The sequence below is a fragment of the Entelurus aequoreus genome, linkage group LG06 (assembly GCF_033978785.1).
Source record: "Entelurus aequoreus isolate RoL-2023_Sb linkage group LG06, RoL_Eaeq_v1.1, whole genome shotgun sequence".
NCBI lineage: Eukaryota > Metazoa > Chordata > Actinopteri > Syngnathiformes > Syngnathidae > Entelurus > Entelurus aequoreus.
Window position 1 is genome coordinate 15,175,093 of NC_084736.1, and position 15,754 is coordinate 15,190,846.

Here is a 15,754-nt window from a genome sequence, read left to right on the forward strand (position 1 = left end):
TGATGGGGACATTGCTCGTGTTTATAAAAAGGTAACAAGGATCGATGTGCTAACATTCCACTCTCATTTGCTGGGTTAGCCTGTTTGCTGAAGAAAAACAAAGTGATCAAACTTACAGCTACCACGATACTTGGCAGAGGTCCAGGCTGTATTTTAACACGTGTAGCGAAGCCTGTCAGTTGTGATCTCTTTCTTATCTTTTACACCAAATTCAGTTTTTCCCCATAGGACTGCAGTTTGTTTGTGATGGCGGGTTTAATGCGTGTGTGCGTGCGTGTGTGAAATGTCACTTCCAATACACTTCTGTGGCACCTCTGCGACATGTTTATGTACACGTTGCTGCTGGTTAAACGGATGATTGAAGATGAGACGCACACAGGGAGGGTGTGTCCACCATGTGAATGGCGATGTGGCGACTTCCTGGAAGGAAGGGCGGGGAAATGCCAGACATAGGAGAGGGGTGGTAATCGATGTCCTGACAGATTCAAATGTGTTCTATAATTCAAGAGGATGTGTTAATTCAAGCGGATGCATGGTGGGAGGCAGGGGACATGGCCCCCAGGTAGCAGCTCCAAATGAAACGGGATCACTTTTAAACTCTGAGGAGTAACTCCTGTTGTTTTTGGAATATCTGGTACAAGATGGCCGGTGTACATACTGTACATGTTTACAGATTGTTTTTCTCTATGTCAAGACAACAACATGTTTTTTTAGCTACTCAAGATGGCTGACGGCAGTCACACAAGGACAGGACGTATTGAAGTTGCATCAGTAGGCATCCTATTTCACTACTATATGTCCTGTCAGTTGTTAATCAATTCATTTACCATGAATTGATTAACGTGGATCCCGACTGAAACAAGTTGAAAAACTTATTCGGGTGTTACCATTTAGTGGTCAATTGTACGGAATATGTACTGTACTGTGCAATCTACTAATACAAGTTTCAATCAATCAATCAATCAATGTTCCTAATTATGTGTACAAATAGTTATCGTTCACATTTGGAATGATACGGTACCAATTCTCAGTACCTGGTAATCAATACCAGTACTCAACAGTACCAATATTCGATACTTAAGTGTGTGTTGATAAATATTGTTTTTGATAATAAAATCTCATTAAAAAAAACTAGATGAGGCAATTCCTGAAGGAACTGCATGTGAATGCTCCGATGCTGACGTTGAACTGAAATCCTGGAATTTTTTTTAGAATTGTTGAAGTAGAGCACACAATTCCCAAACAGGCTGAATATTTTGAAGTTGGAACCGTTTGAATCAGATGAAAAATGTGGGAGTTGTGGAACTTTGAAGAATGTCCCATTGATTTCAATGAGAATTTCCCAATAATTTGGGAATCTGGGGAAAAGCGGGAATTTTTTTGAAAATGGTAAAAAAAAAACTTGAATGTTCTAAATTTTTCAAGTCGGTCGAGAAATGTTGAAGTAGTTACATGTTGAATTGAGAAATGGTATTACAGAATTCCTGGAATTTCAGGAAAACCGGGAATGTTTCCAGTTCGAAAAACAACTTCATTTTTTGTCCTGATTAAGAGGAATGTTCGGACTGTGGAACGGTTGAAGTGGGTTGAAAAATGTGGAAGGAGTAGTCACCAGAAAAAATGGTCAAAAAAGGGTTTTTTAAAAACAGGAATTCTGTGAATTCCTGGAATTTTTTTGAACTTGAAAAAATGATATGTCCAGGATGAGTGGAATATGTTGAAGGTGGAATGGTTTTAATCAGTTGAAAAATGTGGAAATGGTGGAAGTTTGAAAAATGGTCAATTCATTTTGAATGGAAAATATGTCCCGGAAAACCTGGAAATCTGGGAAATCTGGGAATTTTTGGAATTTGTCAAGGGAAAGCCACCGATTCCTGAATAGGATGAACAGTATGAAGTTGGAACGGTTTGAATCGGGTGAAAAACGTGGAAGGTAGAACGCGCCAAAATCTGGAGAAAAAGAAGTTCAACAAGTTTAATAAATAGATTAATTTTAGTGTAGAAAAGCATATGAACGATGCGGGAGCATTTAATGAGCTGATTATGATAACTGCTGTCCAGTTGTTGTATGTTGTTTTATTATAATATTTCTCAGTCTCAATTCGAGTAACAGCTTAAATGATTTTAGGCATGTGCTTACGAACAACGCTTTGTTCTAAAAGAGCACAGCTTGTATGTTCAATGTGCATAAATGAATATTTTTAGTTACTCAGACAGCAATGTGTTTATATAAGTTTAGACTGGGGTATGTTGTTTCAAAGACGTTAATGTCTCTTGTTTTCATGTCAGCATTTAAACTACCAAGCTGGCGCCAGTTAGTTTGTGAGTATATCAAAGTGCAGTTTATGATTATTTTATTTTAATTCAGTAATACTAACACTCAAGTTAGGACACGGTTATCATTATTACTAGTGTATGCCAAGTGTCATCATGGAGACGCTCATCAGTGTTTCCCCCAGAAAATTTGTTTGGTGACTCTCCAGGGGGAGGGGACCGGAGAAGGGGGTGGATGGGTGGGTGTAAGGATCAGTGTAACTCGGCTTGTCGCCATCACGTCTCCACCTCGTCGCTGCCACCACAGCCTGGGGGGGCAATAGACTACAGACTGCGGTGAAGTAGGCCGGCTTCGTCGCATGAAGAAGCCTACAACTTTTGGTTGTGTTTTCCGCTCCATTTGCTGAATGGCGATATACGATATATATCTCGATATTTTTTCTGTAAAGTAAATACAAAACAGTCCTAGTTACCTGAGATACTAAGTACGTCATTATTATAACTTAGTAATTTACTAAGTCAAAATAATGGCTTACTAAGTCAAAATAATGACTTACAGTAAGTCATTAATTTGACTTTGTAAGTAAGCGTTTGCAATATGCGTTTGAAAAAAATTGTTAAAAGTGGGGCCATAGGCTGACATATGTTTAACTCATCATGCTTAATTTATTACAGCATTTGGAAAGCCTGTAGTTGATTTTTATTATGTAAAGACTTTACATAAGACTTTACTTTAGGCGGTGGCTCTTTGTTGTTAAGGCGGCCGCCTTAAAAACAAAGCGCTGCGGGAAACCCTGCTCATTTACCTCCACATTTATGGCATCTCATGGTCCAACCTGCGGCGTTTTGTCATGTTGCTGACATGCATCACACAAGTATAATATGTATCAATTTTTTAAGGTGCGGTCGAGTAAACAGAACCCATTTTCAACACGCTGAAAGTGGAATTGGTAAGCCGCTGCGATGTTGTGATGGCGCAAGGAAACGCATATTGCAAAACTTTTTCTGATATAGGATATATATTATAGAAATATATTTGCTATATGAAAAAACAAACACCAACCAACACCAAAATTATTTAATTGAATTGGTTTTAATCTTTCACGGTCCAAATATGTCGACACCCAAACAGACGGAATATTCTCTCTCTAAATTGCCTCCTTTCTCACAGGAGAAACAAGCTTTGTTTGCATTAGCTTAGTAGATCAGCTCTGCGTGCGCTATCAAGTCTGCACACTGATCCTTCCTGCTAAGTCTTCTTATTGCCTGGCAAACCAGATGCATATGAGCGGAGTTAAAAACTGGAGTTAAGATGCATATTGTACTGCCACCTAGGGTTGTACGGTATACCGGTACAAGTATAGTACCGTGATACTAAAGAATCATATTTGGTACTATACCGCCTCTAAAAAGTACCTTTTTTTACGGGCATGACGGCGCGTCGTCATGTCAAGACATTGCTGGTTTTAGAAGCAGAGGAGCATGTTCAGCAGCGCACAATCACAGAGTACTTACACGCAGACACAGTGTGTAGACAGAAAAGGGAGAACGGACGCATTTTGACTTAAAAACTAACGATAAAGGTGAAGTTATAACACTGAAACGCCCTCAGGAAGAGGTGCTTTAAGACATGGCTAGCTAGCTAGCGGCTAAAGTCCATGCACGGTCGGCAGTGTTTTAGCTACTTCTAAATCACTAATCCTCGTCTCCATGGCGACAAATAAAGTAAGTTTCTTACAAGTATCATCCCTGCAGGACGAGGAATAGCTAAACATGCTTCACTACACACCGTAGCTCACCGGCATCACAATGTAAACAAACGCCATTGGTGGATCTACACCTGACATCCACTGTAATGATACCAAGTAGAGGAGCGTATCTAGTTGATACTACTATAATTACATCAATATTTTTTATCGTCACAAAATATTTTTTCCTTTTTAAAATACATATTATGTTTATAAACTCAGGAAATACGTCCAACACAGATGAGGACTTTGAATATGACCAATGTATAATCCTGTAACAACTTGGTATCGGATTCATACCTAAATTTGTGGTATCATCCAAACAACAGAAGAACAAGTGATTATTACATTTTAACAGAAGTGTAGATAGAACATGTTAAAAGAGAAAGTAAGCAGATATTAACAGTAAATGAACAAGTAGATTAATAATCCACTTTTTCATTTGTCCCTCATAATTTTGACAAAATAGAACAGAATGGAAAATGACACAATATGTTACTGCATATGGCAGCAGACTTTGTTTGTTTACTTACTAATAAAAGAAAAGTTGTCTCGTATGTTCACTATTTTATTTAAGGACAAACTTGCAATAAGAAACATATGTTTAATGTACCCTAAGATTTATTGTTAAAATAAAGCCAATAATAAAAAATGTTGTGGTCCCCTTCATTTAGAAAAGTACCGAAAAGTATCAAAAATAATCTAAATACATTTTGGTACCGGTACCAAAACATTGGTAACGGACAACCCTACTGCCACCTATTGTACAAAGTTGTAACGACATGCTACATTGTGGCGGTGCCAAATTCAGTACTTTGATAGGCGCGGACCAAATTTCGTCGGGACTACCGTGCACTGACTCTTGTCAAATCAAACGGTGCATATTTCGACGCCTTTCTTGCACATGACGTCACGTCCGGTTGCAGACTCGGGACTGGCTCAAGCAATGAAGGGTAAACAAGACTCTGCCGGAGTTCCTCGAGGTAACGTTACAGTTTTCTATGCCAACAAGGCAAGAAGAATGCGCTAAAAAGTAAAGTAAGGCTCCACTTTTCAAAATTTGATACCTCTATGCTATATTCACACTGGATTTGCCATACACATGCTACAGAGCAGCATTAATGATTTTGCATGGCGATTTCAACGCCTCCGCATTTGGATACATCTAAGCACGTTTCAATCAAACAGCTGGTGTGTGATTATAACTACAATACTTGCAGTATAAACACTTTGTGGGGTTCAACAAAAGAAAAGACTAGGAACAATCAAATACTAATTTCTGACTACGGCAACACACTACTGCCATCTAATGTCTTGCAATTAGAACTCAATGCAAAATATACTATATAATACTTGCAAATGAGACTCAGAAATGTAATAAGAAAACTCAACACAGACACAATAGCATCGAAAATTGGTACCCTTGAGTACCAGTATCGACTCCTAGGTACCGAGATTTGGTAGGCGGCCCGCCACAAATACATTTAAAGGCCTACTGAAATGAAATGTTTTTATTTGAACGGGGATAGCAGATCCATTCTATGTGTCATACTTGATCATTTCGCGACATTGCCATATTTTTGCTGAAAGGATTTAGTAGAGAACAACGACGATAAAGTTCGCAACTTTTGGTCGCTGATAAAAAAAAGCCTTGCCTATACCGGAAGTAGCGTGAAGTCACAGGAGGAAGGACTCCTCACATTTTCCCATTGTTTACAATGCAGCGAGAGAGAGATTCGGACCGAGAAAGCGACGATTACCCCATTAATTTGAGCGAGGATGAAAGATTCGTGGATGAGGAAAGTGAGAGTGAAGGACTACAGTGCAGTGCAGGACGTATCTTTTTTCGCTCTGACCGTAACTTAGGTACAAGGGTTCATTGGATTCCACATTTCTCCTTTTTCTATTGTGGATCACGGATTTGTATTTTAAACCACCTCGGATACTATATCCTCTTGAAAATGAGAGTCGAGAACGCGAAATTGACATTCACAGTGACTTTTATCTCTACGACAATACATCAGCGAAGCTCTTTAGCTACTGAGCTAACGTGATAGCATCGGGCTCAAATGCAGATAGAAACAAAATAAATAAACCCCTGACTGGAAGGATAGACAGAAGATCAACAATACTATTAAACCATGGACATGTAAATACACGGTTAATAATTTCCAGCTTGGCGAAGCTTAACAATGCTGTTGCTAACGACGCCATTGAAGCTAACTTAGCTATGGGACGGCGGCGGCTGCGGGCGTTGTAGCTTTTGACGACACCACGGCCGCCATCAGAGTCGGCAAGAAACATATATTTCCCCAAAGTTACGTACGTGACATGCACATAGGAACACGCACGTACGGGCAAGCAATCAAATGTTTGTAAGCCAAAGCTGTACTCACGGTAGCGCGTCTACTATCCATCTCAAAGTCATCCTGGTTGTGTTGCTGTAGTCCGCCGCTAATACACCGATCGCACCTACAGCTTTCTTCTTTGCAGTCTCCATTGTTCATTAAACAAATTGCAAAAGATTCACCAACACAGATGGCAAGAATACAGTGGAATTTTGGGATGAAAACAGAGCGTTTTGTATTGGATTCAATGTGTCCGAATACTTCCGTATCAACCATTGACCTCACGCGCATACGTCATCATACATAGACGTTTTCAACCGGAAGTTTAGCGGGAAATTTAAAATTGCACTTTATAAGTTAACCCGGCCGTATTGGCATGCGTTGCAATGTTAAGATTTCATCATTGATATATAAACTATCAGACTGCGTGGTCGGTAGTAGTGGCTTTCAGTAGGCCTTTGATGCTAACCGTTTTCCCTCACTCACAAACACATTTGAATTGGACTGTCTGTGAATGTAGCTCTGTCGTTACAACTCCATGCACTAGATGGCAACGTAACTTTCCGCCTGCTCTGCCAGAGAATAAGAAGACATAGCAAGAAGGATACGTGTTGCCAACTTAGTGACTTTTGTCGCTGTATTTAGTAAGTTATGTATTCTCTAGCGGAAAATGGCCTCACCTGGTCAGACTTTGGACACCACTGCTGTGGTGTTGTACAAGCTACTAGCAGGAGAGGAGGAGGATGATGGAGAACATGGAGAACTTTGAGAGGGCAGAGAGGATGTGGGGGCCGGTACAAGTGGGAGTGAAGAGGAGAGAGAAAGCAGGTTTTGGCATGTTTGGTCAGCGTTGTGTTTCTCCTCTCTTTCTGTGGAGCAACGACCAACGTGCTCAGCGTGGGTGTGTTTGTTACACTTTTTTTGTTGTTTTTTTTCCCAACCAAATCTCAGCGTTGTGTGTTGCCCGCTCCGCTCCCAAAAAAGCCACAGCCTATTTGTGGCTGTCGCGAGGAGTGACACCGTCGACAGGTGAAGAGCATCACTCGTGTCATTGACGGAAGAACTCATTTAGAGCCTCTAAAATACACCCACTGGCCACATCGTAAGCTACACCTACACAATCTCATGAGTCCAATAACATAATGCTGCTTTTAATTACTGTAGATCTGATTTGGGATTAAATATTGTTTTATTATTAGGGTATATTGTTCCAAATATTGTGATTTTTTATTAGCAAATATTTAGCAAATATTAGGGCCAAGCAGTAATAAAAACAAAGGCATGGAAAATTAATTTAAAAAGCTTTTTATTTTCTTTTTTTTATTATTAATTGTAATTTTTTCCAAATTCAAGCTGACCATCTCATTGTCCAAATACTAATGTCTTTTATTAAAATAATTTAATTACAACATAATCATAATAATATCATTACTAAATATTATACATTATATTGTTTTTATGAAGTATTTTTATTATAATTCATATTCAAATAGACCCTCTCCAGTAGCTATTCCTCTTTATTTTCTTTTATAAATCATCATCATAAAATATATGAGATTAAATATTGTTTTATTACTACTGTATATTGTTCTATTCATTTAGATTTTTTTTAATAATAAATTATTAGGGAAAAGCGGTAATCAAAATGGATGCAGTAAAAATACTGCATATTAATTAAGCTTTTTTAAATTGCATTTTTTATTTTGATTCAAAATTCAAGTTGACCCTCTCAGTAGATTAATATAGATATTGTATTAAAATGTAATAAAAATGTACTCATAATTATAACAGATATGATACAGTATATTTATATTGTTTAAATGAGATGTTTTTATTAGAGTCCTTACTCAACTAGACTCCCTTCAGTAGCTATTACACTCTATTTCCTTTTCTAATTCATCTTAAAATATTACTAAAAATATGATAAATACAATATCAAATATTGTGTTTCATATTACGTAATACTAAAATAGGATAACTATTTTTTAAATAGAGGAAAAATAACATATTTAATCGTTCTAATTAGAATTATCACTCACATTTACCCTCATATTCAGCTATGTTTCATGTTATAAATAATTTATTGTTCCAATTATTGTGATTTTTTAATAATATAAATAAATAATGATAAATGGGTTATACTTGTATAGCGCTTTTCTACCTTCAAGGTACTCAAAGCGCTTTGACAGTATTTCCACATTCACCCATTCACACACACATTCACACACTGATGGCGGGAGCTGCCATGCAAGGCGCTAACCAGCAGCATAATAAAAATATTAACGACAAATGGATGCATAGAAAATATATGAATCAATTAAACTTTGATTTATTCACTGCAATTTGTATTCTCTCCATCCATTTTCTACCGCATTGCAATTTGTATTATTACTTAAAATTCATGTTGACCCTCTCAGTAGCTAAATCAACATATTCTTTTTTATTAAAATAATTTCAATAAAAATATACTCATAATAATCATAAAAAAATTACAGTATATTGTTTTTATTAGATAATTTTATTCTGATTTTTACTCCAATAGTCGACATTCTTATCGATTTTCTTTTATAAAACCCTTGGCAAGTTTCACTGCAATAAGGCGCTTTTGGTAGCCATCCACAAGCTTCTGGTTGAATTTTTGACCACTCCTCTTGACAAAATTGGTGCAATTTAGCTAAATTTGTTGGTTTTCGGACATGGACTTTTTTCTTCAGCATTGTCCACGCATTTTAAGTCAGGACTTTGGGAAGGCCATTCTAAAACCTTAATTCTAGCCTGAGTTCGCCCTTCCTTTACCACTTTTGACGTGTGTTTGGGGTCACTGTCCTGTTGGAAGACCCAACCTGCGGGCTGATGATTTTAGGTTGTCCTGAAGAAATTGGAGGTAATCTTCCTTTTTCATTGTCCCATTTACTCTCTGTAAAGCACCAGTTCCATTGGCAGCAAAACAGGCCCAGAGCAGAATACTACCACCGCCATGCTTGACGGTAGGAATGGTGTTCCTGTGATTAAAGGCCTCACGTTTTCTCCTCCAAACATATTGCTGGGTATTGTGGCCAAAAAGCTCAATTTTTGTTTCATCTGACATCACGTGGACAAAGATAAGACCTTCTGGAGGAAAGTTCTGTGGTCAGAAAATTCAACAAAAATTCAACCAGAAGCTTGTGGATGGCTACCACAAGCGCCTTAATGCAGTGAAACTTGCCAAGGGACATGTAAGCAAATATTAACATTGCTGTATGTCAGGGATGTCCAAAGTGCGGCCCGGGGACCATTTCTAATAACACTAAGCTGTCATGCAGGCTGTTTCTTTCTTTAAAACATAATAATGAATCAAAAACAATGTTATTATGAATTATTGACCTATTCAAGGCTCCATATAGGTCACATTAAATATACCACTTTGAGATATTTTTTGGGGAAAATGTTGCATATTTTGTGTTTACCATTTAAAAAACTATGTTTTTTGTTTTTTTTTAAAGAAGGGCCTAAAATAAACAAACAAGGAACATAATAAACAACAATACAAGTTAGAATTGACGGATAGATCTGAAGTTGATCTCGAGACTATTGTGTTAACAGTTTTTTTAAAAATTACGATTTATTTTTTAACACTTTACTGAGCAGGAGCCTTTTGGATCCCCAATAATTTTAGTGGGACTTTTTTTTTTTTTTTTAAGTGTCATTGCTCAAAAAATAATAATCAATTAAAATAAATGTTGTTATGAGTTATGTTATGAGCTCCAATTATTATATAATCTGAAATGTTCCACTTTAAAAAAATTTGGGGGGAAAATATTTCATATTTTGTGTTTTTTCCATAAAAAACTGGGTTTTCTTTGACAAAAACGGCATACAACTTAAATAAAAAATAAAAAAATCTTATATTGACAGATATACCTAATGTTGATCTAGATATTTAAACTTTAAATAATAATAATAATAATAATAATAATACTAAATAATGAAATGTTTTTAATTTTTTTTAACCTAAACCCTTTGGAGTCCCCGGTATCAGGCCTGAGTGGAGGCCTAAATGTGTATTTTTTATATATATATATTGTATTGGTTTTTAAAATAAAACATATCAAAATGGCCCCCGCTTGCTTTGATTTTTCAGTGTGCGGCCCTCAGTGGAAAAAGTTTGGACACCCCTGCTGTATGTATACTTTTGACCCAGCCGATTTGGTCACATTTTCAGTAGACCCATAACATCTGCGGTCCCCTCCAAGGTTTCTCATTGTATCCCATTGGGTTGAGTTTTTCCTTGCCCTGATGTGGGATTTGAGGAGAGGATGTCATTGTGGCTTGTGCAGCCCTTTGAGACACTCGTGATTTAGGGCTATATAAATAAACTTTGGTTGATTGATTGATTGATTGTGTAGTGTAGCTTCAAAAACATAATGATAAAAGTAGAATGCCAATTTATATATATTATATTTAATACACAATCTCTTGCATTAGAGCTCATTATATTGTGCAGGTGTACCTAATAAGTGGGCATGGCTGCTCCTGTCTAATTATGAGTTTCTAGTGTTGGCTGTAATATTCATAATAATTCGCCTGATGTTTCTGTGTAGTTCAACAAAGGCGTGGCTTTCCAGCGTATATACCCACTGGGCAGCATGTGTGCGTGTACACAAACCCTGCTAATAAACAATTGCCATTTTCTCAAATAATAATAATAATAATAATAATATTGTTTGAACGGGGCAGAAAAAGAAGAACTTCCGCTTTCTAGAAAAAAAAATCGACGTGATGATGATGAGAGAAACGAAGCGAGTTCCGCGGTAAACAACCTGTTCATCTCCTCCGTGACAAACATTAAAATCTACATGGTAGTGCTCCACAATTATACTTTTGAACAATTATTTTATTATCTTTATTAAGATTCCTTACCTGTGATTGAAGATGGGGGTCGAACATGTCCATTTGGATCTCCTGGGTCGAGGTCGAAGGCGTCCTGGACATGCTACTTTTCTGTACCATTGATTTGGAACTTTGGGTCCTCTCAAAAATATAGATATATTGTATTTGCCGTGGACGCGTGTTTTTTATGTTGGAGTCCACGGAGTCATCTCGCCGTCGTGTCCGTGGGGCTGCTAAGTGGAATGGCAACAGCTGCCGAGCTGAGAAGAAGGCTGGAGCGCCGGGTTTTTTTTGTGCTTTTTTTTTTGACGCTACTGGTAAGCGTACGATCGCGCATCCGGTTGGCGCCTTCAAAATAAAAGCCGGAAATAACTATTCGTATTTATGACAGAAGAATACAGACAGTATGTATAGATGCATCTCAATTAGGGATGTCCGATCATGTTTTTTTTTTGCAGATATCCGATATTCCGATATCGTCCAACTCTTAATTACCAATACCGATATCAACCGATACCGATATATACAGTCGTGGAATTAACACATTATTAGGCCTAATTTGGACAACCAGGTATGGTGAAGATAAGGTCCTTTTTTTTAAAATTTATAAAATAAGATAAATAAATTTAAAACATTTTCTTGAATAAAAAAGAAAGTAAAACAATATAAAAACAGTTACGTAGAAACTAGTAATTAATGAAAATGAGTAAAATTAACTGTTAAAAGTTAGTACTATTAGTGGACCAGCAGCACGCACAATCATGTGTGCTTACGGACTGTATCCCTTGCAGACTGTATTGATATACACTTCTGTTCAAAAGTTTGGGGTCACATTGAAATGTCCTTATTTTTGAAGGAAAAGCACTGTACTTTTCAATGAAAATAACTTTAAACTAGTCTTACCTTTAAAGAAATACACTCTATGCATTGCTAATGTGGTAAATGACTATTCTAGCTGCAAATGTCTGGTTTTTGGTGCAATGTCTACAGAGGTGTATAGAGGCCCATTTCCCGCAACTATCACTCCAGTGTTCTTGTGGTACAATGTGTTTGCTCATTGGCTCAGAAGGCTAATTGATGATTAGAAAACTCTTGTGCAATCATGTTCACACATCTGAAAACAGTTTAGCTCATTACAGAAGCTACAAAAATGACCTTCCTTTGAGCAGATTGAGTTTCTGGAGCATCACATTTGTGGGGTCAATTAAACGCTCAAAATGGCCAGAAATAGAGAACTTTCATCTGAAACTCGACAGTCTATTCTTGTTCTTAGAAATTAAGGCTATTCCACAAAATTGTTTGGGTGACCCCAAACTTTTGAACGGTAGTGTATATTGATATATAATGTAGGAACCAGAAATATGAATAACAGAAAGAAACAACCTTTTTGTGTTAATGAGTGTAAATGGGGGAGGGAGGTTTTTTGGGTTGGTGCACTAATTGTAAGTGTATCTTGTGTTTTTTATGTTGATTTAATACAAATTTAAAAAAATAAAAATAAAAATAACGATACCGATAATAAAAAAAATTATACCGATAATTTCCGATATTACATTTTAAAGCATTTATCGGCCGATAATATCGGCAGTCCGATATTATCGGACATCCCTAATTCTTAGTCATTTTTTTTCTCTAGTCCTCCAGTGATAATGAAACTTGGAATAAATGTTGTTCATTTTCCGCCATGGTGCATGTGTGTAACAAGGAATATGGACATGTAATTGTGCATCCCTTTTGAAGGAATCTTTTGCGTGAGGATAAGCTTTAGCCGCATGTAAACATTGCGACACAGCTACGGTAAACCATTTCAAAAATGTTGATTTAATTTTTTTTTTAAATAAAAAAATAACGATACAGATAATTTAAAAAACGATACCGATAATTTCCGATATTACATTTTAAAGCATTTATCGGCCGATAATATCGGCAGGCCGATATTATCGGCCGATAAATGCTTTAAAATGTAATATCGGAAATTATCGTTATAATATTTTTTATTATCAGTATCGTTATTTTTACTTTTATTTATTTATTTATTTTCTTTAATTAAATCAACATAAAAAACACAAGATACACTTACAATTAGTGCACCAACCCAAAAAAAAACCCTCCCCCATTTACATTCATTCACACAAAAAGGTTGTTTCTTTCTGTTATTAATATTTCTGGTTCCTACATTATATATCAATACAGTCTGCAAGGGATACAGTCTGTAAGCACACATGATTGTGCGTGCTGCTGGTCCACTAATAGTACTAACCTTTAACAGTTAATTGTACTCATTTTTTACTCAATCTCAATACATTTGAATATTATTCTTACAATTGATCCTGCATCATTTTTGTTAGCTGATTTCTAGTAGTTTACAATATTCAACATTTTGACACTTTTTCCACATTTTATGAGATACCGTACAGATTTTTTTTTTAATAGCTGGAAGCAATAATCATCAAACTCAGAAATGAAGAAATGCATTGTTGAAACATCTTTGTTGGTAGGTATAAAAATATTATTTAGATTGATTATTCACCCTCAGTATAGCCTATTAATACCTGTTTAATCTAATATTGTTTAAAAAGTTAAAAGTTAAAGTATCACTGATAGTCACACACACACACTAGGTGTGGTGAAATTGTCCTCTGCCCATTCCACCCCCCTGGGAGGTGGGGGGAGCAGTGAGCAGCAGCGGTGGCCGCGCTCAGGAATCATTTTGGAGATGTAACTCTGAATTCCAACCCTTGATGCTGAGTGTCAAGCAGGGAGGCAATGGGCCCCATTTTTAAAGTCTTTGGTATGACTCGGCCGGGGTTTGAACTCACGACCTACCAGTCTCAGGGCGGACACTCTAACCACAAGGCCACTGAACAGGCTTTTTTAATAGCTGGAAGCAATAATCATCAAACTCTTGAAATATCTTTGTTGGTCGGTATAAATATATTATTTTTGATTTATTATTTAGCCTCAATGAAGCCTATTAATACCCTAATATTATTTATCACTTTAAGTCTATTAAAATGTAATTATGACATGTGTTTTTAAATACTTATTTAAGTAAAAATGACTAATAATTAAATAGACATATTCAATATTTTCACTGATTTATCAGATGCTGAAATTTTTTTCCTTAATGAAAACATGTAGCTGAACATCACCTTTACAGCACTACATGGCAACTTTAAGAAATGTTTATTACTAAAATATATTCTTGGACAATTTGATCCAGAAAGTCATTTTGCCTTTAAACATATGCGAAGTCAGACGTATGTCTTTGTTTTTCTCAGGCTGCTGCGCCCTGGGGAAAAACCTTGAATACACTGTTGCCTTGCACAAGCTATAACGTGTCACCGTCAGGTGGGAAGAAAACTGACAGCAGCAGTGCCATACTTAACATGCTTTTACTTTGAAGGCGAGTAGTGCTAAGTTCCGGTTTTGAAGCCTCTTCTGTGATGTGCTTTCTCTCCAGCTGGTGGCCAAGGAGGTCCACGCCCCACTTAGCAGACCCCACCTTCACTCGTGGATGATGGAGGAGCCCCAGGAGGAGGAGTGCTGGGGCCAAATATAGTTCAGAAGTTATTTGTTGTTATATATTTACTATTATATTTAGCAATACGAAAAAGCAGGCAACAGTTTTCCGCTGAGGTACCATACAAAATAATTTCAAAATAATTGCATTAAAAGTTAACTAAGGGATAAAGTGGCCCCTTTAACATACTGTATATTGTGTGCTTTAAACAGTTCCTCCATTGTTTTGGTCTAAAATGCCTGAATTTGCGGCAGCTTTTTCAGAAAGTTGTGGCAAAAGGTGAAATTTTTTTGGCTTTTTTTTTTCATTAACATTGAATCAACTTGTGATTTTATCAATTTGTTGTTAATGTTTTAAGTGCAAACGTAACCTCCAAAAAGCACAACAAAATTGGAAAACAAATACTGCATTGATGTTTTACACGCTTTATAGCACAAAGATTTAAAAGTAGACACTGGATGGTAAAAGCGCACACTCAGATCTCATTGTCAAATTACTGTACTGTTTTTATTATTTATAATGAATAATTAAGGGTGTGAATCTTGGGGCAATTAACGATTTGATCCGATTCCTGGGTGACGATTCGATTCAGAATCGATTCTCAGTTCAAACCGATTCTCAGCATGTATTGTTTGCTATAATAATTACAATAAAACCTTTTTAAAACAGGTTACAGATTAGAAAATCTTCTTTGGTTACATGGAAAGAAAAAAACAACAATGTATTTTTTTTTTTTTAATTAAAAATTGTAAAAAAAATTAATACAAAAAATGATTTCTCTTTTTTTTAATGGATTTTTGAAAATTATGAATCGATTTAAATTCGTGATGAACAAGAATCGCGATTGGGATTGTCAGGTTCAAACACTGATGATATCTATTAAATAAGACAAGAAGCAAAGAATTAAACAGAGACAGAATTAAATTTGGCTCAATTGAGGAGAGACGCCTGGACACTGTACCCTTGTACGGTGTCTCACCACGCTCCTCGCG

General features: G+C 36.5%; 1 protein-coding gene and 1 long non-coding RNA gene across 4 annotated transcripts in view; one reads left to right on the top strand and one right to left on the bottom strand.

Moving 5' to 3' along the window:
- The window catches only part of cacnb1 (calcium channel, voltage-dependent, beta 1 subunit), a 99,268-nt gene extending 87,731 nt beyond the window's left edge, over nucleotides 1–11,537 (bottom strand). For 2 of the 3 annotated variants that reach the window (XM_062050051.1, XM_062050054.1), the window contains exon 1: nucleotides 11,270–11,537. In XM_062050051.1, the coding sequence (XP_061906035.1) occupies nucleotides 11,270–11,359 (90 nt within the window). In that variant the 5' untranslated portion in view covers nucleotides 11,360–11,537. The remainder of the gene's footprint in view (nucleotides 1–11,269) is intronic. The other variant, XM_062050053.1, reaches the window with a different exon arrangement.
- Nucleotides 1–15,255, top strand: part of LOC133651863 (uncharacterized) — a 74,863-nt gene extending 59,608 nt beyond the window's left edge. The window contains exons 2-3 of the long non-coding RNA XR_009826498.1: nucleotides 14,521–14,590; nucleotides 14,703–15,255. This is a non-coding gene — a long non-coding RNA (uncharacterized LOC133651863). The remainder of the gene's footprint in view (nucleotides 1–14,520; nucleotides 14,591–14,702) is intronic.
- Nucleotides 15,256–15,754: the final 499 nt, after the last annotated feature.